Source organism: Chrysemys picta, chromosome 8 (genome assembly GCF_011386835.1).
Source record: "Chrysemys picta bellii isolate R12L10 chromosome 8, ASM1138683v2, whole genome shotgun sequence".
In the NCBI taxonomy this organism is placed as follows: domain Eukaryota; kingdom Metazoa; phylum Chordata; order Testudines; family Emydidae; genus Chrysemys; species Chrysemys picta.
In genome coordinates, this window is record NC_088798.1 from 106,007,033 (window position 1) to 106,034,193 (window position 27,161).

General features: G+C 42.4%; 1 protein-coding gene across 24 annotated transcripts in view; it reads left to right on the forward strand.

The window, feature by feature from the left end:
- The window catches only part of GRIA1 (glutamate ionotropic receptor AMPA type subunit 1), a 168,156-nt gene that overhangs the window by 103,897 nt on the left and 37,098 nt on the right, over nucleotides 1-27,161 (forward strand). For all 24 annotated transcript variants that reach the window (XR_010589935.1, XR_010589934.1, XR_010589939.1 and 21 more), the window contains 6 exons: nucleotides 655-816; nucleotides 2,121-2,288; nucleotides 6,062-6,166; nucleotides 8,629-8,739; nucleotides 9,569-9,775; nucleotides 11,548-11,918. Coding sequence is in view for 15 of the 24 variants with exons in the window: in XM_024106816.3 (XP_023962584.1) it covers nucleotides 655-816; nucleotides 2,121-2,288; nucleotides 6,062-6,166; nucleotides 8,629-8,739; nucleotides 9,569-9,775; nucleotides 11,548-11,918 (1,124 nt within the window). In the remaining 9 variants the exon portion in view is untranslated. The remainder of the gene's footprint in view (nucleotides 1-654; nucleotides 817-2,120; nucleotides 2,289-6,061; nucleotides 6,167-8,628; nucleotides 8,740-9,568; nucleotides 9,776-11,547; nucleotides 11,919-27,161) is intronic.

Consider the following 27,161-nt stretch of genomic DNA (forward strand, 5'->3'; position numbering starts at 1 on the left):
AAAGAGTAAAAAAATGTAGGTAACTGGTTGTGTTCTTTTTAATAAAAATTACAAAAATATTATAACCTGACAGTGTCTTTTTAACAGATCTGTTTCCATGACAGGGTAAATATGAATATTTACCTCTTGCTCTGCTGAAAGATTATTGTTCCATCAGGTCTCCTTCTTTTAAAGACCATAATTTGAAAGTGAATTATCCATCCATTGATGTTTGATTGAGTGCATAAAAGTTAGAGCTGGCTGAATAATTTGTTGCAACCAATACTCCCTGCAAATATTGGCACATTCATTGAATCATTATTTGGGAATAATTTTTTCCATTGTTCAACCTCCTCTAATGAAAATATGTTCTTGTTACTATGCCTGTTAATGTTGCTGCATTGAAATGCATGTCATCATCCAACTCAGGCATTCTCTGTTGGCAGTGCAGAAAAGGAAATTCATTCAGTTTAACTCAAGGAGAAACTTTGGTTTGAATTCAGGATTTTGGAGAGAAGGAAGGATGGCTACACACATTAATGGATACAGAAGTTTCCTGAAATCCAAGAACTATCCACCCAGACACAGGACATTCCATTATTTATAAATAAACCATTTTCTCCAGGCCTGTGTCCTTTCCAGTGACCCTCTCCTTTTGTTTCTCTCCTCCATTAGGGATTCATGGACATTGACCTGGTAAAATTCAAAGAGAGTGGAGCAAATGTGACCGGCTTCCAGCTGGTGAATTACACAGACACCGTTCCAGCAAGGATCATGCAACAGTGGAAGAACAGTGATGCCAGAGAACATCCTCGAGTTGACTGGAAGAAGCCAAAGGCAAGTGGTATTGAAAGCTACTTGTTTTAGGTAGCATTCGTGGAGCTCAGTTGCTAGCATTCTCACCTCTGAATTGGAAGCTCAAGCGTTTAGTTCCCAGTCCAGAACTTTGGCTTTGCGTAGACTTGGAAAAAAGGTTGCATTTAAAAACATGTTAATTCAAACGTGCTAGCTAACATGTTTGTGAACACAACTTATTTTCCTGCATCTCAATTTCCTACCCAGATCTGTCACAGTAATACTAGGCAGCTATGCTCTTAGAAATTTTCTCTTTGGTGAGATGTGTACAGCTGAGGTCTCTTTTGCCCAATTCTTCTGCCAGTTAAAGGTGGAAATTAAGGATCCCTGGGCACTTTTATTTAAAAAGTCTGGCTAATTTCCTTAAACCTTGGCTTGTTTATTATATCTTACATGTAAACAAAATCCGTTCAGATGTTGTCACACATGCAGAACATTTCAAATCAGTATGTGCAATATCGGGCATAAATATTTTATTTCTAACACAAACAGAACTCCGAAGTGGCTGAACAATTTTTTCTAACATTTAAACACACACACATACACACACTTTGACTCTTTGGGGAAAAAACCCAGCAAGGGGAATTTCAACCCTAAAGGAATTTCTCTGAGAAAGCTACAAACAACTGGAGAAGTATTATGGGAAAGTGAACGCCAGCCTTAATTCTTAATAGTCACAGTCTAGTCTATGGTTTTTCCCTGGCCCCCGTAGTTTCTGTTTTAATCAACATAATATTTTTTAAAAAGTGGGGGAATTGGCATCCATAAATGACTACCATGAGTGGTTTAACTTATTTTCATGCACCTGAAATTTCATGCATCACACAAAGTAGCCCTTAACAATTTATTTGAAGGCCAGTATGACCTAACTGGAAAGACTCGGGTAATGGGTCTGTTAAGACTAAGCACTCTTCAGGCATTATGACTAAGGTACTTTTCTCTGGAAAGGAGAGATGGTCATTCTAAAGGCAATTGAGGTAGGAGAACAGGTGGCTAAGACAGCAAGTCCTTTTAGCTCTGCAGCAGGAAATTATGTTCTTGTCTAGAGTCTGCTTGGAAACGAGGAGTCAACAAGACATTGGAGATTACAGGAAGCCAGATGCTATTGTACAGAAAATTATTAAATGGAAAGATGAAAATAGAATAAATTGTCTTGCAGCAATAATGTGAGGCTTTAGATGGGAACTTCTGGTAACTCTATTTTATTTTTGGGAGAAGAACCGACAGATAACTGTCAGATCAACTCACCCTAACAGACACCACACCTCTCCATATTCCTTTTCTAGTACACATCTGCTCTTACTTACGATGGAGTTCGGGTGATGGCGGAGGCTTTCCAGAGCCTGCGGAGGCAGCGGATTGACATCTCCCGTCGTGGGAATGCTGGCGACTGCCTTGCAAATCCAGCCGTTCCTTGGGGCCAAGGGATTGACATTCAGAGAGCTCTGCAACAGGTTAGAAACCAATCTGGGCAGCTCTGTACAAAAAGAAGCAATGCTTTGCTTTTTGGTAGCTCCTTGAGCGAGAACCTATGGAGAACAGTTCTGAGGGGCTAAATGTGTACCAAGAGAAATGCTACAACAGCCAAGAAGTATGGATATGCTACTCTTTGCAGCTTACAGGCAGAGCTGTTAGAGATGCAGTGGTTTTTGGCAAACTATGTTTCTGGTTCAATTACTCCTTTGAATTTAATATTGAGTTTTGGGCTTGAACAACCAGAATCCTTGAAGCAAAATTTGATCAAAACAATCAAAATGTTGCCTCCTTTTGATTAAAAAAACCATATGAAACACATAATTCACACTGTGGCAATAGGCATTTTATAAAAACACATCCAAAGATAGACAGATGTCACTATTTGACATGCTGTTTGGGATGGAAGCTTTGAGTTTGCTTTATCCTTTTTATTAAGATTTAGGTTCTCAGCAGAATGACACTGGTCCTTAGACGATTATGCTGTATTCTGTATTTACCCCTGCAGACACTAAGGCAATGTCCATAAATTACATAATACATTAGGGGTATTTTACATGTTTGTTTCAGTGTAACAAAGTGTTACAAGGGGTGGGTGGGTCTTCAAAATCACCGAAAAGTGTGTAACATAATTTATGGACAGCCCTTACGGCGCAATATTTCACATGGGGATATGTTTAATTGTTTCTTTCCTTCTTCAAGACACTTCAACAGGAGGAAGTCCCTGAGCAACCTCTGCTACTGTTTAGGGTAGGGAATGTCTCACTGATGGCAACAGCAAGAATGAAAAATTACTGTATATGCCTCAGCATTCACATCAAGACTAAATCAAAAGAATTGGCCTTAAAGTTGGTTGAATTTTTTTTTCAGTGAAAGATGGCTTTTCTGGCCAAAATAATTGTTTTTTCAGTTTTTCAGCAGAGAACAGGAAACTAAAAATGTTTTGATAAAATTAATGGTTTTCAGGAAAAATAATTGGATTTTGGTTTGGCTTTTTGTGTAAAAAAAAAATGGGTTTTAGCTTTCACGTTTTTGTTTTGTTTTGTTTTCAAAAATGGCCTGAAAATCACATTTTTGGTTTTCAGTTTTTCTTTTAAAAAAAAGAAAGAAAAAAAAAAAAGAAAATTCTTGCAGGAAACTAAAAAAAATTAAAAATAAATCCCACAAAAATAACTGGTATTCTTTTGACCAGCTCTAGTTACTACATATCTGGACATTTGGCTGCTAACCAAGAGCTAGATTCGAGTCTTCATTTTTCAGTCTCTGAGCCAGCAGGGACTTGGATCCTAATGTCTCATTTTCACAGGGTCTGGGCACTTAAATCCTCCAGTTGGCTTCAGTTACATGTGGGTACTTGGCACTTCTAAAGATCAGGAATCAAGAGTTATTGTATATTATCAGAGGGGTAGCCGTGTTAGTCTGAATCTGTAAAAAGCAACAGAGGGTCCTGTGGCACCTTTGAGACTAACAGAAGTATAGAGCATAAGCTTTCGTGGGTAAGAACCTCACTTCTTCAGATGCAAGAGATGCACTCTCTTGGATCTGAAGAAGTGAGGTTCTTACCCACGAAAGCTTATGCTCTATACTTCTGTTAGTCTCAAAGGTGCCACAGGACACCAAGAGTTATTGTAATGATTCCTGAGGCTTGGATGTTCTCACCGCTAGGTGGAGTGGAAAAACATGTCTGTAGTCTCTTCACAGAGACCCCTTCTAACTAATTAAAGGACAGAATCTTTGTGTTTTGAAGGGAATTTGGATCAGAAAGGAAATATGGGAGTGGGATTTGGTTGAAAAGCCAGAGGGTATTCTCAGGGCGCCAACAGAGATGATAAAGAACGCTCTTCCCACCCCATCACATGGGGAAATGAGAGCATTACCATTTCATTTATAAATGTAAATGGAATTGGTGTAGTCTAGATGACTTCACAGCATGAAAAAATGAAAAGTATGATTGCATCATTTAGCCTGCATTTTGAAGTCATCGAGGTCCTGTTTCAAAATGTCCCAGAGAGAATAAATATCAAAAGGGGTCATCCACAGGTCAGGCCCAGAGACTCAAGAAGGGAAAAATGCTACTCTGAATTCCTAATGCTGCTGTCTTTTAAGCTACTTCAATCTCCCTCCCCTCCCAACAAGAGATAAATATGTTGTGCCTTGTGGAAAGAAAAACCTTTGTTTCTCCAAATCATAGAATATCAGGGTTGGAAGGGACCTCAAGAGGTCATCTAGTCCAACCCCCATACCACTGGGCACATCTCTTCCTCTGAAAAAGTTTTAGAAAACTTTGGTGGATGTTTGTGCCAAGTCCCATGGCATGGTTAGAAAACAGGCATAGCACAGGAGCAGTTGTTTCCTTCACAATTACAATATTTACTGCTTTTTTGTGTGCGTGCATCTTCTCTGAGGATCTCAAAGCACCATTATAAAGGTGGTAAGTGCTATCACCATTTTACAGACAGGAACACTGAGGCACAGAGGGGAGAAGTGACTTGCCCAGGGCTAGTGATAAAGCTGAGGACAGAACCCAAACTCTTCTGACTCGCAATCCAGTGGCCTATTGTTCTGTTTCAGAGTAGCAGCCGTGTTAGTCTGTATCCGCAAAAAGAAGAACAGGAGTACTTGTGGCACCTTAGAGACTAACAAATTTATTAGAGCATAAGCTTTCGTGGACTACAGCCCACTTCTTCAGATGCACGAAAGCTTATGCTCTAATAAATTTGTTAGTCTCTAAGGTGCCACAAGTACTCCTGTTCTTCTATTGTTCTGTGTTCCCTTCACAAATCTCTACTGATATTCCCTAATCCTGAGGTTCATGGCCCCTGCTATTCCAGTCACTGGGCCCTGCATCTTAATCCTCCTGATCTGAAAAGCCCCCACTGTCCCAGTCTTGAGACCCACACAATTTTTTATCATTTTCCTGTATGTGTTCATTCGAGAGCTTAGTGATTGTCATAGTTGTTCTTGGAGCATTTAGTGTTCTAGATGAGGTACACCATGCGGTGTGATTGGCCTGGATAGGATCCACGGATTTTAAAAGGTGTGTTGTGGGGGGTATTGATCATTGCAGCAGTGGAGATACCTCTGTAGGTTTTGCATCTGTAGCTCTGGCAGGGTCTGGTGCTACTTTAAGTTGGTGTGTCCTGGTCTGTGGGGAGCTTGCTTCCGTTGATGAGCTTGGAGGAAGGCCAGGAGTGAGGGTTCATTACTCTGATAGCCTATAAAAATCACGGACTGAACAGAGACACTGGATTTATGGTTTATTACAACAATCTGTAATCCACTAACTCCCTCTTTTGGTCCTATGACTGCAGAGGTGTTAACGGTCCACTCTACCTTGAATGGTCCCTTAGAATATGTGCTAATTACTTATGCTAAAGAATCTGTTCCACCTTGCATTTAGCTGTGACACTCCGAGTACCTTTCCCAGACCTGAAGAACAGCTCTGTGTGGCTCGAAAGCATGTCTTTCTCACCAACTTGATCCAATGAAAGATATTTCCTCATCCATCTTGTCTCTCTAGCAAGTTCAGAGTTTTCCCTTAGTGTTGGGTCCCAAGTAAGTAAGTGAAAACAGCAGTGTAATAGACACACATTGTTCACATTGAATGAAACTACAGTTGGCACAACTGCATTGTCTCCAGGCCTGGCAGGCAGGTAACACTCTGCTGATTCCCATCTGCTGTGACTGCTGGTAGTCAACCACAGAATGAGAAGCTGATCAAGTTGCTCTCCTCATTGATATTTATTCTTTTAAGGTGCGCTTTGAAGGATTAACCGGCAATGTTCAGTTTAACGAGAAAGGACGTCGGACCAACTACACCCTCCACGTGATTGAAGTGAAACACGATGGGATCAGGAAGGTAAAGCAGAGGATGGGTTCTGTTCCTGTTTAACAGCTGTGGGCAAGGTGTCTGGCACAGGATGGTCTTGTCTCTTGGAGGCCATTTCTCCTCATGAGTCTTAAGATGGAGAATTCATGAGTAGAGTAGCTATGAATGGTAACTCCATCGCCCAATGTGAGTGAAGAAAAACACGAGAAACCGTGTTGTATTACTTACATACAAAATATGGAGGAGATTTTTAACAATGTTCAGCATTTGGCCTAACACCATTCCCGTTGAAGTCAGTGAGAGTTTTACACCACTATCGTTCTTGGGAGCTGATTTAGGTCAGTGTGGAGTGTTTTTGGAAATCCCACACAATCGCCAGAATTTTCAGTCGGGTTCACAATCAGGGCCAGATTTTCAGAGGGGTTCAGCTTCCATTTAAGCACCAAAATAAGTAGCCAGATTTTCAAAAGAGCTCAGCACGTCGTGTGTTCACTCAGTGCGGAATACTTTTGAAAATCAGGCTCCATGTGTTTATCTTCCTCTTCCATATAGAAAACTTTCAAACAGAGAGAGAATTTTTTTCCTTCTGTCCTTTGGAATTTAAACAGGTTTGGAGAATGAAGAATGCTGGAACTATTCAGGGAACAGAATCGGGACTTTGGAGCTGTGCTCCAGCTCCGCTCCAGCTCCAGGCAAAAACCTGCAGCTCCACTGCTCCGGAGCTGCTCTGCGCTCCAGCTCCGGGCTCCACTCCAAAAGCCCTGAACAGAATCAATACTATTAAACCTTAAATAATGTGGGATTTATGTCAGCAACTGAAAATCAATACATGGATGTTTAATTAGGAGGAAAATAGCATATGGTTTATAGATTCCCAAGCCAGAAGGGACAACTATGATCATCTAATTTGACCTCATCATCTAGATCTGACAGCTGCACGTACATTTCATTTCAACAGAAGCAATATCACACAATATCGTATTGACCCTGCTGGTTTCAGATGGGAAGTCGGAGCCCATCAAAAAAGGGCCCGTAGAACTGCATTTCCTGACATGTTTTATTCATTTTGGGAAGTATTTCCTACTGTTTTTTTTTTATTCTGGTAACAACTGGCTCACTCCGACACCCTGGAGGCCTGCATGGGGAAACCCCTCTTTACTAGTCAAAGAGATTTTTTTCCCTTCACTGTGGCCATAGGAATTAAATTATTAGATATGAATTTTGTGTCTGTACAGTAGGGTCCTGAGCCCTGGTTGGGACGCCTAGGCACTACCACAATACAAATAAATAAATAACCAGTATATGAGTGTAAGATACAGAGGACTTGATCCTGCTCCATATAAGTCACTGAGAGTTTTGCTTTGATGTGAGGTCAAGATAGGTCCCAGAGAAGTACTAGAGACAGTTTTATACTGTATATTGACTGCAAAAAATCAAACCCTCACTTGCAAGTCCCGTGCCCTTTACTTCCAACACATGAGCTGTATATGGGATTAATCAGGTGAGAAATGCCAAGCAAATATGTGTTGTCTCCATTTGTGCTGCCCTAGAGCAGTGTGTGGAAGCTCCTTCCTCACACACTTTCCATTTTTCTGTGCAGTAAAGAAGGAGAAGCCTCTCTAGGTTATATCTCTTGCATTGCCGTGATCTCTAATCTGCCCTCCACAGGTTTTTGGTCTTGCCCTGTATTAATACTCTTTCCCACATCATGTGGTAAGAAATCCCTTTCACATCAGCAGAGCTTATGCAACTTCATCCAAACATGATATGATGGAAAACCTCTTAAAAAATCAAGCCTTCAAATAAGATCACCTCAAGAATGATCTTCCTATTGATATTCTCTAGCTGTCTGCTTTGCCTGTGAGCAGTGATAGCGTGGAATGTATCCCTGATTATTAATAAACACAGAGTAACACCAAGAATTCTGCCCCTTACAGCTTTTTAGTTACATGTGCAACTCTAAACTTTTTGCCGCGGGGCAGCTCCTTTCTTCTCTTTCTAACGAGTCTCCTGCTTTTTTCCCCCATCTTGTCCTGGTTCTGCAAGGCATCCTAGAATTTAATTTTACACTTGTGCAAGAGCGGAGGTGTGACACAAGACTTGTATCAGCCTAGAGAGACCATCATACATTAACAGTGGTCACCATTAAAAACATATTTACCAGCAATCAGCATACAGTGATGTGAGACTCTTTTGTTATTTATTTCCCTAAGTATTGGGGGAAATTGTGGTACTTCCATTATTATCGTGTGGTTATTGCTTATCCCTGTACATTATGCACAGTACGTGTCATGATTTTTCTGAGGTTTTCAAGGCCAGGATGGGGAAAGAGGTCAGGACTGTGGGAGCAGTAGAGGTCTGGTTGGTGATGAACACCCTGAGACAGCTAAAGCTGGCAGGGCAATCCTATTGGTATATTGTTCTCCTCTTGGCTTGTCCTCGGAACAGGCTCGGAGGACAGCAGGGTTTCACGGTCTTTCTGTCGTTAACAGATTGGTTATTGGAACGAAGATGATAAGTTTCTTCCCACAGCCACAGATTCCCAAGGTGACAATGAATCCGTGACTCTACAGAATCGGACTTATATAGTTACAACTATTCTAGTAAGTTCTCTTGCATGTCTAATCCACAGGTCTCCCTCACTCCTTTCTCTTCCGCTCACACTCCTTGTTGTGCTGTGTACCCCTTTCCCTGTAATACATGTTGCATATAATCACAGCTTCCAGTGGTGGCCCATAAAAACTTGCTGTTGCCTTATAATCAAACAAGTACTTAAGATGTCTCCCCTCTTAACACACAGAACTACAAGGAAGTGTGGCAGGCAGTGAGCAGGGACATCAACATAGGGAAAGTAGGTACATTGTAGCAATGGTTTATATTGTACACGCACAGAGCAGGTGCTGTAATTTTAGGAAGGAGACACGGTATTCCTCACATATAACAAAGAGGTTGAATCCCTGCTTTAAGAGCAAAACTCAACTCAGCCAGTATTGTGGAGCAGCAATAGACGCCTCCATAACGTTTGACATAATGCACCACTGTCCATGCCTATCTCACAGAGACTGACTGATGAAGGCTTGCTCAGTTTGTGAAATGCTAAGAGATCCTCAAGTAGAAGGCTTGATTTCCCTTTTGGAATCTCTGCCAAAGATTGTTGAAGAATTCCTATCAGTTTTCCTTGTTGGTTAGGTCCACCCCAGCTAGGGTGGCTACCAAATTCTGCATAATAGAAACCTCAAACGGGCAACTTACTAGCCCAAACTTTTGTTGAACAGGCTGTGCGAACCACTTTGTAAATGATTCCGGCTTTAGCGTTTTGAAAGTGCATTGAGAATCGTATCTAGCATCCCTTCCTGAGAGCAGGACACACGTTGAACATCTCTGGGGGCGAAAGGGGAAGCATGGCTCACTAACTTGTCCTCTCTCTGCCAGGAAGATCCATATGTGATGCTCAAGAAGAATGCCAACCAGTTTGAAGGCAACGAGAGGTATGAAGGCTACTGCGTGGAGCTTGCTGCTGAGATCGCTAAGCATGTTGGCTACCAATACAGGTTGGAGATAGTGAGCGATGGGAAGTATGGAGCCCGGGACCCTGACAATAAAGCATGGAATGGCATGGTGGGAGAGCTGGTTTATGGAGTAAGTTTCCAACCTTGTCCATTGATTCATAATTACAGGAATTGATTATGAGTGGACCTCAAAAAGTGTAGCTACCAGGCCCAAAGGGAAACTGATTGATTAGGCAAACTGTCAAATTCTGTTGGGAAAGCTTTCTAATACTCCCGGCTTCCAGGTGAGCCGAGAACAGCTTCACTTAGGACAAGTCAGGACAGGGAGGAGTTTTGACTCTTACTCATCTCAGGTATTTCCTGCCCTCAGCAGCCAAAGCCCTTTCAAGAACTAGATAGATAATGGGCCTTATTACAGCACCTCAATAAGGCATCCAAATTTTGAGTTTGTGCATCAGCACCTTTGTGTTCCCCTCTAGTGCACCTAAGCACTGAACTAAACTATGCACCCAAATGCAGGAGATGGTGGTCCTATTAAAGTACCAAATGGTACCCTTTCTGTCTATCTCTCTTTATTGAGTTCCCTTTCATGTTTTGAATGTTTCCATCATTATGTGTTGCTTGGATTGTTAATGCTCCCCCAGCTACATCTCTATTATTTCATGTTCATTTTGATGGAACAGTATGACCCTTTCATCATGTCACCATTGCCTTGTTGCTGTTAGATGTCTATTAGTGCAGTCAGTTTCCATGGAATTAGAGTATCATTCTTAAGGTCGAGCCCACAGCAACCAGTGTGACCTTTCCCATCCTACAAGATACATTTTAATGAACTACCATCTGGAGCATAATATAATCAACCTTTTTCCAGGAGGTAAGCATACAATTATGCAGAGAGTTTCTCCCACTGCAGAGTAGCAATTTAAAGGAGTCCTCAGAGGTAAATATCCAAGCCATCCTACCCCAAAACCAACACCCAGAGCACACCCATTTTGTCAACTTTTTTCTGATAGCTGTGAAGGAGTAGCACCTAGAAATGGTTGAGTTTGAAATCTCAGCCTGTTGCTTAGTCAGACTCTTAACACCAAAATGGGCTCTCTCTATCCTTATCGTGCATCGTATCACTCATATTTATATCTGGTTGCTGGATGGCTGGACCACTACTCACTACAGCTGGTTGAGAATTTTCCATTGGAATGATTTTCTGACGTGGAAAATGCAGTTTCTGCAAAAGTAACATTTTCCATGGGACAGTCTCAATTTCGCCTTTGGGAAAATCTAAATGAAAGTCAATAGAAGTTAGGCACTTTTGTACATCTCACTAGGTGCATCTGTAGGCAGCTAAATACCTTTCTAAATCTGGCCCTATGTGAATTAGGAGCCTTCATCCCATTTTTAAAAGTGGGTTTGGCTTTCTTGAAAATATTTCCCTTCAACTATATGAGTCATGCAATAGAAAAGCATCTCCTGCTGAAAATAAACATCCTGGCAGTAGACTTTCTTCCTGTCTCTTCTGCTGTGTGTGTGATAAGACTCTGTTACTTTGTCATTTCTTAATTGTGCAACATGATAGTGAAATGAGATGTCACTAGCCTTGGATTGTGACATCAATGGATGAATCAGACCAGAGGACCTGACTGTCTGGGAAAGGAAAGAGGTCTGATTTTTAAACCTACTTGCAATCAGTAATAATCGGAAAGGAAATAACATGTTGGTGTGATGGGGTTGGTTTTTTTTAGCATTTCTATAGTAGTTCATTTCTCCTGATTAAATCTTCCTATGAAATCAGAGAGTGGATTGGGAGTGTACAGCAGAAGGCTGGCGAAAGAGAAGGCTGGTGATGGAGTGTCTTGGTGCATGTAATCTACAATCTGTGTATCTGGTGTCTGTCTCTCCTTTCAGAGAGCTGATGTGGCTGTTGCACCATTAACCATCACCCTCGTCCGAGAAGAAGTCATAGACTTTTCCAAGCCATTTATGAGCCTGGGCATATCCATCATGATAAAAAAACCTCAAAAATCCAAGCCAGGCGTCTTTTCCTTTCTGGATCCCTTGGCTTATGAGATTTGGATGTGCATTGTTTTTGCCTACATTGGAGTAAGCGTTGTCCTCTTCCTGGTCAGCCGCTTCAGCCCTTATGAATGGCATACTGAGGAGTTCGAGGAAGGGCGCGACCAGCCACCCAGTGACCAGACTAATGAATTTGGGATATTTAACAGTCTTTGGTTCTCCCTGGGAGCCTTTATGCAGCAAGGATGCGATATTTCACCAAGGTTGGTTACCTTTCACACACAAACACTCTTCTAATTCATGCATTTTTAGTCCTTTGGGATGCTATGAAGCCATATCTCCCTTTTCGACCCTCTTTCTGGTTTTCTCATTCAGTTTAATTTCTGAACTACACATATATTTAGAAATGGGCCAAAATAGGGATCATTTCCCCAACACTATAAACACTGGAGCTCAGATAAAATGCTGCTTTTGAGACGTACCATCCTAGTTTTAGGTTTGGTTTTGAAAAACAAAATTCCAAACAACAAGGTTCTGCAAAACTACCTGCCCCACCCAGCCAGTTTTGCTTATCTTTCATTTTGTTGTCAATGTCATTTCTCTTTGAACAAAAGAGTCACCACGGCTTTGTAGGAAAGCTTTGAAAAGCCAGTAAAACAATGGAAGAATGTTTTATTTTATTGATGATTTGATGTTCCCAATGAATGCTTAGGCACATCTTGCCAAAGACTGTAAAATACATTGAATTGCAGTCAATGTCATTGGGCCCTTGGAGAGGTGCTGCGTTTTCACTACGTGCTCCCATTTTATAATCAATGGTTCAAGTGTATGTAAGGAAAGGAGGAGTTGCAAAACACCAAAGAGCTAAATGCTTCCTTAGCACTGCATCTAAATAAAAGGCTGTCGCGATATGGTAAGTTGGCTGCAAAGCTGGGAAAAATACCAGAAAAAAATTGTGACATGGGGAAACCATGTAGCAAAAGCTCTCATGAAAAAAGAATGTGCAAAGTAGTCACTGAATTGGAAGATCCAGTCATCATCTTTACAAATTTTGCATTTATTTTTTGTCAGTACGTTTCCTCTGACCATCCAAAAAGCCTGCCTTCCTTTTATGGAAGTAACATTCCTGCAATTGCATTGGTAACCAGTGATTTTTGGTTTTTATTTATTTTTCTTTTCTAGCAATAGGGTTAATAATACAAACTCTCTTCAGTCTGGCATTTCATGCAAAAAATACTTTTCACTTGTGTCTAACAAGTATTCTTTGCTTACAAAAATTGTACATCAAGTAAATAATGTTTCTCAAGCGAGGAGTATTTGATCCAGTTGTAGGTGTACACTCCTCACATAATGAAGAGAAAACTGGATATTAGAGAAGTCCTTGTGGCACCTTAGAGACTAACAAATGTATTTGGCATAAGCTTTCGTGGGCTAAAACCCCTTCATCAGGTGCATGGAGTGGAAAATACAGTAAGCAGTATACATATGAAAAGATGGGAGTTGCCTTACCAAGTGGAAGGTCAGTGCTAACGAGCCAATCCAATTAAGGTGGAAGTGGGCTATTCTCAACAGTTGACAAGAAGGGGTGGAAATCACTTTTGTAGTGCTAATGAGGCCAATGTAATCAAGGTGGCCCATTTCAAACAGTTGACAGGAAGGTGTGAGTATCAGCAGGGGGGAATTAGTTTTTGTAGTGACCCATCCACTCCCAGTCTTTATTCGGGCCTAATTTGATGGTGTCCAGTTTGCAAATTAATTCCAGTTCTGCAGTTTCTCATTGGAGTCTGTTTCTGAAGGTTTTTTTTGTTGAAGAATTGCCACTTTTAAGTCTGTTATTAAGTGTCCAGGGAGATTGAAGTGTTCTCCTACTGGTTTTTGAATGTTATAATTCTTGATGTCAGATTTGTGTCCAAATCTTGTATCCATATTTAACAACTGTTTTTTATGGGGGGGTTGGCTGAAAAATACCGATTCATCGGAACTGAAACTTCACAGGAAAGGGATTGATATTTGATGAATTTCCCACTCAACAAAATGTTGAAACTAAAATTCTGAAATTGTCAAAATCCCAATCAAGGCAAAAACCCAAAAAGGTTGAAAAAAAATTAGAGACGTGATGAAAACTAAATGTTTTAAAATGATCAGAATGTTTTTGTTTCAACTGACCCAAACTACAATTTTTTAAATTAGTCAGTTTGTAAAAGTTTTGGTGATTTCGACCTTTTGTCCCAATTGGGAATGGGAAAAATTTTTGAAATCTTTTTTTTTTCAGGGTGGGGAACTATTTGGGAAACTATTTCCTGCCCCGTTCTGCTGGAGATGAATCAAAGGCATGAGCTTAGATCTGGATTTGGACAGATCCCAGTGTTAGTGTTGGTGTTGGGGGGGGGGGGAGGAGGCCGTGCTTTAAATCTATGGGCTTGGCATGGCTGTTATAGAGATAGAAACAAGATGTGGCTTGGGGGTGTGGATCCAAACTTCACAGAAGTTCACTGGTGTTCCAGTCCTGTGTTTTGGTTTGATCCACCATCTAGATTAGAATAAGACCCTTTCCAAGCCTAATATTGCTCTTAAAGCAGAGTTGCAGAAAAATTATTCTATAGACTGGAGTCTTCGCTTTCTCTATTTATGTTCCCTAGTGACTTAAAGATCAAATCTACTCTGGTAGCAAATCAAGGAAAGACTTTTTCCATCTTTTTTTTTTTTTTGTCTTTTTCTTTTATTCGAAGCCTCAGATAACATTAATTCTGTGTGGGGTATTGTGGGCTTACAGTGCTGTAAATGGAAGTTAATTTTACACATGCTGAGAGGACAGTGAGAGTCTGGAGGATAAAACAAGAAACGATTCCATCAGCAAATAGCAATAACACTAAACAACAACAGCAAAAGCTCTTGTATGATGAAAATTAAAGTGCCTGTATGCCTGGGTTCTTGAGTGTTTGTTGCCTGTTTGGCAAAATATTAATGAAATGCTTGATAGCAGAGGGAAAAAGCTTCCAAAGGCACTCTGGTAGATGTGACATTTATAGTATTAATATGTTTTAAAGGTCATCACTGATCACTGATTATCAGGCGTCTACCAGAAGTGTTCAGAACGTTTTTCCCTGTGAACACCCATGGGGAGGAGTTTAACACCATCTCTTAACTTGGCTGCATCATTAGGACTAGATAATGATTGTCGTGGTTGCTGTTGCTGTTATTACTGGTCAGGAATTTTTGTCTCTCGGGAAGCTTCAACATTTTGAAATTAGTTTCCATTCAGAATTGAAACAGCAAGTTGAAATATTGAAAATTGTTTGCAGAGTGAAACATTCGGAAATCTGTCTGATTAAAAAATGCCGAAATGAAAAATATCAACATTTTTGAGCGAATTAAAATGATTCAACATTTTGAAATGGCATTTTTCTTTTGAACTGCCATTTCAAAATGTAAAATGTTGTTTCGTTTTTAAAGGTCGACTCTAAATGAATGTTTTTGTTTCAATTCTCCTGATAGTAAAACTGAAAAAAATCACTGACATTGACATTTTCCCACAGAAAGTTTTGATTTTAAGACCATTGCATTTTCTGACAGGAATATTTTAACACAAAAAATGTTGACCAATTATTTTTATTATTATAAAATCTGCTTGCTCGGATCTGTGTCCAGTTGCTTGTGGGGTATTTTTATCTTCCACATCTTCGTTGGCTACCATAGTAACAGTAGCTTGTCCTTCAGCAGAGACCACCATAGGCAAAACTCTGTGTATACCCATCCTGTTGTGTGACAGGACAAGCTATATAAGCAGTGTAGCCATATCTCACTATTTTAAGGGACTGTGTCCTGTTTGGCGTCCAACAACCAAAATAAATGAGCATCCCCGAGTCATCTGTGAACCCAAGCTTCCTGTTCCCATCCCGGTGTCAACGAGCTACCTGAACGAGGGTTTCCGTTTGTCAGAGGATGCCTGCTGCTGAGGTTAGCCAGGGGATCAGGGTTAGACAGTTTGGTGGTGCAGGGAAGTCATTCTATTGAGGATTCTGTGGAATGTCCCTGTGTGTGGTGAGGATGGGGCTGAGGCCCTGTCGAGATGGGAGAAGTGCTCTGGAATGCTGGTCGGCAGGATGATTGTTCAGAGGCCTCAGGGCGGGGGGGTCCTTTCCAGGGTGGGGGGTGTGAAATTACTTTCTGCTGGGTGGGTAGGTATTCTGGGGTATGCATCCCTGGGGAGGGTTCTGTGGGGAGTGGTTGTGGGGGAAGGAAGGGGGAGGTTTCTGTGGGGTATGGCTTGAGTGGAGAGAAGGGGAGGGGAAGTTTCTGCGGGATGTCAGAGAGCAGAACAATGGTTCCTCTGTATTTCACACTGTAGGGACATGGGCTCTTGGGGTGCATCACTACATGTGGAGGGAGACGTGTCTGTACTTTCGTGATGGAGGGGTAGGTTTGCTGTAGTGTATCACCCCGAAATGGGCATTCTGTAAAGCATCATTGGGTCTGTGTGCATGGGGAGGGGATCCTACGGCGTGTCACTGAGAATCAGGGCCGGCTCCAGGCACCAGCTTAACAAGCAGGTGCTTGGGGCAGCCAAGGGAGAGGGGCGGCACCTGCGGCAATTCGAGGGCGGCAGGTGCCTCACTCCCTCTAGGAGCGAAGGACCTGCCGCTGAACTGCCGCCGCCGATCGGGGCTTTTTTTTTTTTTTCAATTGCCGCCGCCAATCGCGGCTTTTTTTTTATTATTATTATTATTATTTGCTTGGGGCGGCAGAAATGCTGGAGCCGGCCCTGCTGAGAATGGGGTGATCCTGGAGTTTGGGGTGAGGGGACTTTGTGTGGAGTGCCCCTGTGCAGCTGCAGGGGGATTGTGAAAGGTGAGAGTGTTTGGGATGGGGAGGAGGGTCACCAGCAGCCCCTGGACTGGCTGGCTATCAGACCCTGCCACCTGACAGAGATATTTACCTTTTGTAATCCTGACAGACAGTAGGTGACTGGAAATAGCAAGTACTCACATAGCAGCAGTCCTGGGCCTTGTATGCTTACTGTATGAGAGCAAAGGAAACGAAATATTTGCAAGAAAGTCGATAAATGAAGGCAACTGTCTTAATAGAAATACCCCAAAATAAGGAGAGGTTACAGAGATTCAGAGGCATGTTAAACCAATGCATCTCTAACATGTCCCACGCAATGGCTGCTTAAGGTGTGTCACTGGCAAGAAGTAAGCTTTTGGGGAATTAAAAAGAGCATAGATGCTGCAATATTTTGATGCTAACAGTGCAGAGCCTAAATGCTCAGTAGATGCCTGCCCATATAGTTTGGTGGTTGTCCCTCTGCAAGATGATCGCCTAGTGGTCTCAGTGCAGGAATTACTGAGTGAAATTATATGCTCTGGGTTAGGCAGGAGGAAAAAGTAGATCATATTTGTCCTAGCTGCCCTTAGAATCTGTGCTTCCAAAGTACTGATTGAATTCAGCACACCAGAACTATGCTCAGATTGAAAAAGAAAAAGAAATTGTTTTGGGTAGTGAGTGGTTTCATGAATACGCTTATGGGCAGAAATCAGTCAAGGCTGAAACAGACCATTAAACTATTGGTCTGTTCATAGCACCACCTAGACTTCAGAAAACGATTGTGAAATCGCAAAAGTACTCGTTAAATGTGAAATACAGGCCCAGTAAAGAGCTCCTCCTTGCAGACACCCTTTCCAGAGAGCTACTAAATATTCTCCAAGGATTTGCAGGATGAGGAGTGTGAAGTAAATATGACTCAAGTACTAGCTATTTCCAAAACACAATTTGACACACACAGACTAGACACTCCGAATCACCCAAACGTACAACAGTTTGAGAGCTAGGCCTTGTCTACTCATGAAAATTGTGCTGCTCTAACAATACCCGTACAGTTAAAATGGTACAAACCCCTCTTGTGTGGACACAGTTGTATCAGTATAAAAATGCATTATATCTGAAGGATTGATATAACTGTGTCCACGCTATAGGTTGCACCAATGTAACTATTTTGGTAGAAAATCACCTCCTAAGTGACACAGTTATACTGGTACAAAGATTATATGTACAGCAGGCTTGATTCAAGAGGGACAGATAAATGAAAACAAAAGAACATATTGTAACAACAGAGATGAAGTTGCTGCATGTGAGGGATGGGAAAGAATTCAGGCTCATGTTTCACTTTGGTCCCTCAGTTGCCCTCATTGCCTATTGCGAGTTCTGCCTTCCTTGGGGTGGGAAACCAAGGTGGTTTCCTAGGTTCACAGACCCTGGTACCTAACTAGGCCCCTGTGGGTCGGGAGCCTCATTGACTTTCTCTCCATCCATGGATGACCAGCCGGAATTTCTGAGACACCCCACAGCTTTCTGAGCAGTGAAAAAGAGTAAAAGCGTAGAGTTAACTGATTATTTACAAGCAAAACAAATTTAAACATATATGTCTTATGGCTAAGATCGAGCAGAGAGCATGTTTCTCTCTTTGTCATCTCTTGGGCTACATCCTCACTGCTAAAAGAGATGTGCTTTTCTAGCAAGACAACTAATGCCTGTGATCTCGCTATAGAAAACCCACCTTTTGGTGGCCTACGTTTGTCATGCTGGGCTCTCTGTACCTGCTTGTCTGTCTTTATTTAGTGTCCTCCTTCTCCTTGATCTCAGGATACATTACCATATTCAGGGCGTCTCTTCCTTCCCCTTCCTCTCAAGCCACATCGGGTGTGAGCCCTCAATGTGTATTCGTTTGTCTCAAACTGCTTTTTCCTGACAGCCAGGACTTCTAGCTGGGCAGACTACATGAATGGCAGCTCCATTGTTAGGGTGGTTAGACTCCCTAAACCCCCATGGATTGTAATCACTGTCCTGATTACTGTATCTCTGTGGATGAGGGTGTGAAACTGTCTGGGAGGTAGGGTTCTTCTGAACAGGGCCGGCTCTAGGATTTTTGCCGCCCCAAGCTTCAGGAGTGCAACTGCCAAAGCAAAAAACAAACAAACAAACAAAAAATGGAATGCCACCCCTGGAATTGTGTCGCCCCAAGCCCGTGCTTGCTTTGCTGGTGTCTAGAGCCGGCCCTGCTTCTGAACCCCTCCTGTGCCATACAATCTTAGAAGTCGAGTGCATAAATCATATTTTAGATACCGATCAAAATATACTATTAATGGGATATCGTGTCATAGTACAAAGACAGCTAAACATAATCTGCAGTACAGAGAAATGTGAGAGCAGCGCCGGAGATGTCCTGGTCTGGTGGTCATGAAGGCTGCCACTGCAGATCTAGTGTGCGTATGAAATCTGCACTGCATTCAGGGAACAGAATATAAAAGAACCAATCCTGTGTGTCAAGCTCTTATCCGAGCTAGGGAGGTTCGATAGTAAATGGGGGATTTCTGGATTGTCATTGTATATGTGTGAACGGGAATAGTGTCTGTGGTGTATAATTGTTCAGGGACAAAGTGATGTTAAAGGGTGTGTCTACACTGCAGCTGGGAGGTATCATTCCTAGTGCAGGTAGACAGACTCGTGCTAGCTCTGCTCGAGCTAGTGCGGATGTTACTGCACGGGCAGTGGCTCAGGCTAATCGTCCAAGCCCATCCGACTCCCTGGGTCCGAGCTCGGGCAGGGAGGTTCAAACTGCCTCCCTCCATCCCCACTCTAGTAGAGGATGGATATATTGCGGGGGCTTTCGAAGACGTGGACATGACTCAGGAGTTCGAGATTGGGCCCAAGCTTTTTTGCAGTTTGTTGCAACTCAAACTGAAGCTGGTCTTAAATATATATATCGGTTGTATTTCAACTTCTGGAAATGTCACCTTCCATTTTAGAAATACACTGAATGGCATCCTAATTGCCTGCACCTGGGAGAGTTAATTACTCTCAGCAAGATGAAAATTTGGGCCGGGGGTGGTGGGAGGTGGCAGCGCTCACGAAGCTCTAGGAGCTGATGGCCACACTTACCTCTGAAATGCACTTAGCGAAGGAAGTTAGGTGACTCACCATAGAAACAGCTCAACAAACAGTTTGAGCAACATGAAGTTAAGCAACTGCACTCTGGTTCTTGTACATATCCCATGGCAACCGAGAGGCTGCAATCAGTGAACAATGGGAAACTTCAGAAAATGCTCTTCCCTGCTATCTCATCTTCCATTTGGAGAGGTGATGAGGGAACAGGAGGCTCATGACAAAGGAATATTTAAATGATAAAATGCCTTTGGAAGAATAATAGTGAATTTGAGTTGTACAGAAGAAATAATAATCCATTGGATTTCGATATAGTCCCTTCAATCCAAGGATTTCCAAATGCTTTATAAATATTGAATGCCAGCTTTATCCATCCATTTGTCAGCATCTCACGCAAGCACTTGTTATGCCTTCTTCTATGCAAGCACCTTCCTCAACTCATCCACAAGCTCAGTACCCTCTTGGTATTGGAGTTCCCTTCTCTTGAGATGCCTACAGGAAACTTACTGATTATTTGTAACCTGCGGATTGTCTGCATATCTGATTCAAAAAGGGAATCCACATATACACACACTTTGCCAGTGTGTTACGTTATGAATATATTTCACAGCTCTTTTTAGTTATTAGGCCACTGGAGGATAATAGTCTACTACTACTACTACCAGAGAGCAGAGCTACTCCTTTAGCTCAAGTGAGAGGAAGTGGCAATGCCGTTTAATATATAGGTTGGCTTGGCAGAATTTGATTGTTTATTTTTGAGCATTTTTAAAGATTTAAATTTTCATAGTTGCACAAAATTATGGGGTGGGGTCAGACAAATATTTAATAACAGTAGACATTGAAAGTCAAAAAGTTATAGCTTTATAAACTGTTAACACAGATCATCAACATCACAGGTCAAAATACACAGCGTAAATATACTTAAATCAACACATCATAACTTGTTTTAGTAGTTATTTGCTAGTCCATCTGCAACCACCCTAATTCAAAAGTCTAGATCACTGGATTTTGACTCTAATAAGTTCTCAAGTAGCATTTTTCCTACTTTGCCTATCTATAAATTTTGATTCTTATTGATGGAAATATTTTTTCATCGGTTTGTGCATATACAGTGAAATCGACATAACGGCCATTTACCAATAAAAATCAAAACCTTCCAAGCCTATATATATATATATAGGACACTGCACTGGGAGTCAGGAGAGCTGGCTTTAATTCACAGCACTGTCACTCAGTTGTTATGTGGTTCTGGACAATTCATATCACTGATCTGTTACCCCTCCCACCTTTTCTCTGTCTTGTGTAAGTAGACTGTGAGCTCTTTAGGGCAGGAACTGTCTCTTAGCATGTTGTTTGTATTGTGTCTAGCACAGTCGACTCTCCCAATCAAGATGCTACAATATTACAAATGTTAACTAATAATACAGAGAAATGTAGGGCCTGCTTCTGTCCTCTCATACATGAGCAAAACTCTCTTTTAGAGCTGATCAAAAAATTTTAATCAAAACATTTTTTCACCCTTTTGTGTGTGTGTGTGTGTGTGTGTGTGTGTGTGTGTGTGTGTGTGTGTGTGTGTAAAATGTTCTGGGTTTTTGAAAGAAAATCTGGAAAGCAGAACCAAAATATACTTGGTACAATGTTTGGGTTTTGGTTAAAAAATCAAAATAAAAAAATCAGGTTTTGGTTTTCAGAAACTGAATATTTTTACCAGAAACAGTTTTGTTTTGCTTTGTTTGTTTTACCAAAAATTGTTTTGAAATCTAAAAGTTTTTTTCTAAATTATTTTTGTGTGTTTCTTCCCCTGCAAAACTGAAAAATGTTCATGGAAATTTTCAAAAAAAGTGAGAGGATTTGGGGGTTTTGTTTTTTGTTTAATTTCCCATGGAAAATACTTGGCATTTTTATTGGAGGGTTTTAACAGAACATCTCTGATGTGGGCAAAGCTTGTGTTAGCCATTTTAAACTGTTTATAATGCTTTATGAGGACTCAAAAATGTGAAGTTGTAGGTTAGTTTAGGCATTGTTCACCTCAGGGGGAAATCCTTTGAGACTCAAAGATGTCCTTTGTTATGCTGTAATCTCAATTGTTTGTTGTGAATTAGTAACAGAGACTTTTTTATTTTGATAGCCTATTTTCCCAAACGTGTTCCAATCCAGCACATGGTTAGATCTTTCTAATAACTAGTTGGAGGTGTTTTTGCCACGGAACAAGGGGTTTTGTGGAGCTCCATGACCTACAACTCCCTGAAGTGGTGTCCTTTGCAAGAGTGGCTTTTACACAGAGCTTTATGTTGCCACTCCAGAAAATTATTACATCTAAGATGAGAAGCCCTGGCTCTGTTTCACAGGCAACAGTATAGGGGAGCTTTGTTAAATAACTCCCCAGTATGCTGCACATCACTTTTATCAGTGATAACATATCATTTGTGCATTGTCTGGATACACAGTTGGCTGAGTATTGAATTCCCTGATTCGAATGGTTCTGGATTCTTAGAGCTAGTATCCACTGCTGCTGATTTATTCCTCCAATGGTGGACAGAAGTTTCTGGCCAACAACAGAGAAAGAAATTCCTTTAATTTCTGTTTTGGACGAATTATAACCATTTAGTTTTCATTTTAAACTTTCTCCCAAGTGCTTGATTGGGTGACACCGCAAATACCATTCTCCCTTGTCATTACACGTACACAAACACGTGCATGAAACCCGCGAGTATCGCAACAGAGTATCTTTATGTCTCAAAGCAGCATCACAAAGCAATAGGCAGGGAAAGCCGATGCTGTCATGGATGGTGCTAAAAAGCTGGGGAGCGAACTTGTTTAAATGGGGACAGAATGCCACTTTGCTCTTTATGGGAGAGTTGAAAGAGCTGATCGACAGGAGAAAGCGATTGATGCAATGCAAAGAGGATTAACCAGTTGATGAGGCTGTTTCCGGAGACAGAAAGGATTGAGAGATCTGAGGAAGGTGGTTTTCAGACGCATTTAAAAGAGGTGGGTGAATTGGGCTGGTTGGCCTTTTCCTGAGATATTTTATATTCTTATGTTCAAAGACTTTTCCTCTGTAGTGGCTATGCAGGTGCCACTCCTGTGGTGTCTATAGAACTGGGGTGAGTGTGATAATACACTGGTTTTATTCATTGGGTAGTACTGCACAATCCCCTGGTGTCTTCTTCAGTCTGCCAGACACAAGGTATGCATTCCGTCCTGCACCATGGCAGTGGAAATGAACCCACAGGCGCACATTATCCAATCTGTTTCACACTTTTGTAACCTACATAGAGATTTCCAGACACTGAGATAATTTTATGTCTGGGTACATGATGTAGAAACCCAGAATAATCACATGTGCCTAGGGGGAAATATTCCCCAAATTGTGATGAGCAGGTTTAGTCCCATAACAGGGCTCAATAAAGAATGCGTCCCTGCAAACTCCCAGGGTTGAATGTGGGGGGACTTGGAGGGGAAGCGTGAGACTTATTGTGTTCACTGTTTAGCTCTGAAAACTTGAGTCTAAGTCCCAAAACTGAGAAGTGTTTGGAGGCCTCCTGTCTTCGCCCTTTGTGAATATTTGTCTGTATCATCCAATCATCTTACTCCTGATGCCTTTTTGCACAGGAGAAACCCAAGAGCAGAACTATTAATGGCATAGAGGGTCCCAGAAAAGAAGGGCCTATCCCAGGAAAGGATTGAGGGGCATAAGCAAATCAATAGGAGCCCCAGGACGGCAGTGTTACTGGTCAGTCAGGGTGGAGGAGAATTGGGAAGGTGGAAATCATATCAGCATGTTCAGGAAATTTACCCACATGCCACCAGGGCTCCCAGAGGTAACTTTGCCTCAGGTTTTTCTAAAATGTTTGGGCACGTCTGTATTTAAAAATATATATCTATATAATGTAAAAGTCACTGTTTGAAAGCAGTTTTTATCTCAGCTTTTATCACAGAATTTATTTTAAAACCTCCTCAGTACTGCGGCAGTCTCTGAGCTCTGTGTGCTGGAGACATGAAGATGCATATAGCGTCTCCCCCTTCCCTCCCCCTTCATTTCATGACTTGCTCTATTTAAGATAGATGTTCCAGTCAGGCAAGTGCTTCTCGGGGCTTATTGAGTTTGTTGTGGTCCAGAGCATAGACCACAAAGGTGCACGCAGGAGGTTCTGTAATCATCTGTGTAGCTATTGCAGTCTTCATTGGGAGAAATGAATTTATTTCGCTTTCCTTGTGATCAGGAGATGCACTGAGGCAAACCATGGTCTTGAGCAAACAGTGTGCCTCGTCCAGAGCACAGAGTGGAATCTACATTAGAATCTCAGAGGAAGAGGCTGGGTGGCTGAGCAGATAAAGCTCTCAAGGGGCTGCTTTGCAGGCTCCATCTTCAGAGGCCAACTTGGTCATTCTTGACAATTCTCTGGAGCACCGTGGTTCCTGTGATTGGGGGGCAGGAAGTCCATAACAGGTGGCTGTTCCTGGACTTATGGGTGATACCTTTCACCGCATCACCGTGAAGAGGTGAACGATGTCCATAAGTCAGGAGGGGTTCATCTTGTAGTGTTATAGCAGGGCGGGGAAGGGGGTGTGCGTGCGTGCGCGTATAAACAACATACTTTTAAAGAGGTTGATCTGATTATGAAACCCATAAGGTAATTCTGGATTATTGCCTATCCCAGGAAAGTAGTTGCTTACCCTCAGATCCAAAGGCTGAGCAGTAATCGTTCAACAGCAGCAATGATCCTTTGATCCTCTGATAAAAGGCCCCGTAGAAATGCAAAGTGTTTTAGCATCTTTCATTGGAGGACTTCAAAACGCTTTATGAACACTAATTAATTCTCACAATACCCCTTTGAAGTTACACGATTAGTAAAAACAGGCTAACAACCAAATCAGATAATGGAGATGAGGAAGAGGAAGATTATCGCAGAGTGAGAGGGAGGAAAGAAGTATACAGGGACTCTGTAGATAAAGAAAAACAACTAGGAGAAAGGAAAGTGAGAGGGGGAGAAATATTAAGAATCTGAGACCATCTAGAGGAGCCCAGATAAATTGGAATGGGCGTAAGCAGAGATCAATCAGGGGCCCTTTCCCTGCCGCTCAGACTGGGGTTTTCAAAGGAGTGAAAAGAGTTAGATGCCCAATTCCCACTGAAATTCAGTGGGATTTTAAAGAATAAATGGCTCTGTTGTCCACTCCACAAGCATAGTTGGAAAAGGATGCAATCCATATAGGGCTTGCCTGTGGAAGGACAGAAATACAGGGCATGCTGCTCCCTGGCATGCTTTCCTCCTTTCTCTGGCTTCATGAAGCCTTGCTGTTGTGCTATGTTTCACGGCATCCCCAAAGATAAACATAAAATACTGGCTGAGCGGCTGCAACACAACAATACCTTGTTTCTTCAAATTCAGAATGATAACACACACGAGTCCAAAATCAGAGAGAGAGAAAACAGGCTGCTCCATAAAACAGACAGCTCAGCTCACCCCACCTTAGTGTAGGCTGGCTGGCTGCAGGCTGACTTTGTCTGCTTCCTTACCGCGCTCCCTACCTGCAAGCAGGATCCGGAAAAACCCTCAGAATTTAAGGTAATCGATCACCATTTTAACACAGTTTTCAGTACACCACACATGGGAGTCAGGATCTGTGGCTGAGGAGAGGCAGACAAGGCCGAGCTGCTCTCCCTGGCATTGTTTCCAGACCCTTTAAAAAAAAAGGGGTGTGGAATTTTAGCAGCTGAGTTAATGCTGATAATATTAACTCTATGCCGGGGTCAGCAACGTTTGGCACACGGCTCGCCAGGGTAAGCACCCTAGCAGGCCGGGCCAGTTTATTTACCTGCTGACGGGGCAGGTTCGCCCGATCGCAGCCCCCACTGGCCGCGGTTCGCCGTCCCAGGCCGATGGGGGCGGCGGGAAGCTGCGGCCAGCACATCCCTTGCCAGCGCCACTTCCCGCCGCCCCCATTGGCCCGGGACAGCGAACCGCAGCCAGTGGGGGCTGCGATCGGCCGAACCTGCCACGTCAGCAGGTAAATAAACTGGCCCGGCCCGCTAGGGTGCTTATCCTGGTGAGCCGCGTGCCAAACGTTGCCGACTCCTGCTCTATGCATATGTGCCCCTTTGAGGGTTTGAGCCCCCCTGCTCTGGGAGGTTTGCGGGGACTAGTGTGTAGGCCTGAATGCTCCGGGACCTGTATGGATCTTCCAGTTGGGTCTTTGTATCCTGCCCCAAAAGCCTTGCTCAAGGACCACTGCAGCAAACTTTGTCTCCCTCTGAAGTTTCACTCTGCAACTACCCCCATTAGCTGTCTACCTGCCTTTGTTCTTCTACCCTCCCAGAGGCCTGGTTTAGACACATGACTACCTGTCACATGACTTAATTCACTGTCTCCACCTGAGGAGGCAAACCAGCCATGTCACAGGTGGGCTGAGACCTAGTTCCCTTTAGAAAGGCCAGCCACTCGGTGAAACTAAGGAAGAATTAAACTGGTTTGCCCTGAAATCCAAAGGCAATCTCAGAGATGAAAACAGAAACTGTGACTGCATTTGAAATGTAAAAGAAGGACCTTGGGGGAAATGAGGAACTGGTGGGATGTAGTCGAAAATAAATTAAATCTTTGCACCTAATAAACTCAGCAGGGTGAGATTGTTGGACCTGGCAACACAGCAGAATAGGCACCCATTTAAAAAGAAAGGAAAATGCAGTGAAATTCTGTGCTACCTGAGGCAGAGGAAGTTCCTGAGAAATGGCTCTCCTGAGGCACCTCAGCTAGTGCTTCTGGTGAATTTTATGCTTGTCACCTTGTGAAATTTGTGCAGCAAAGCTAACAAATGTCACCAAAGTGAGAAAAATATGAGCAGCTTTTTTACAAAGAAAGTTTTGCTCAGGGGGACTGAAAACTGTGTTTTGCTTGTAGCACAAGCTTGCAAACCTTCACCAGCGGAACAATAATGATTTTGCCTTTCATGGAAACCATCACCCTGTCCAAACTGCCTAGTTTTAGATTCCATACAAAGCTTCATCCTAAACATCCATCCCTTAAATGTACCTGGCAATATCATGGAGAGTATCTATAGCACCTTCACTTAGGAGGACAACTGGATATGTTTTTATCTCTGACTTCCCTATCAGCCATCAATACACTTTTACTTTTCTGGGTTCTTCCCATTTGCTCTCCTCTTGTCCTTCATTTTCTCCCCATTTTTAACAGCCTTCTGGAATGAAACAGGTGTGCACCCTTTGGGTACTCTGACTTTCCAGGTTTCCTTCCTCAGGGCCCTTTTAAAAACCTGATCCTGACCACTGAAGGATGTAGCTGTGCCAGAAAAGAGACAGATAACCCAGCTCACTGCATTCTGCCTATACCTTGATTTTGGAAAGCTTCTGATATGGTCTCCCACAGTATTCTTACCAGCAAGTTAACGAAGTATGGATTGGATTAATGGATTATAAGGTGGATAGAAAGCTGGCTAAATCGTCGGGCTCAAAGGGTAGTGATCAACGGTTCGATATCTAGTTGGCAGTATCAAGCTGAGTGCCCCAGGGGTCAGTCCTGGGGCCAGTTTTGTTTAACATCTTCATT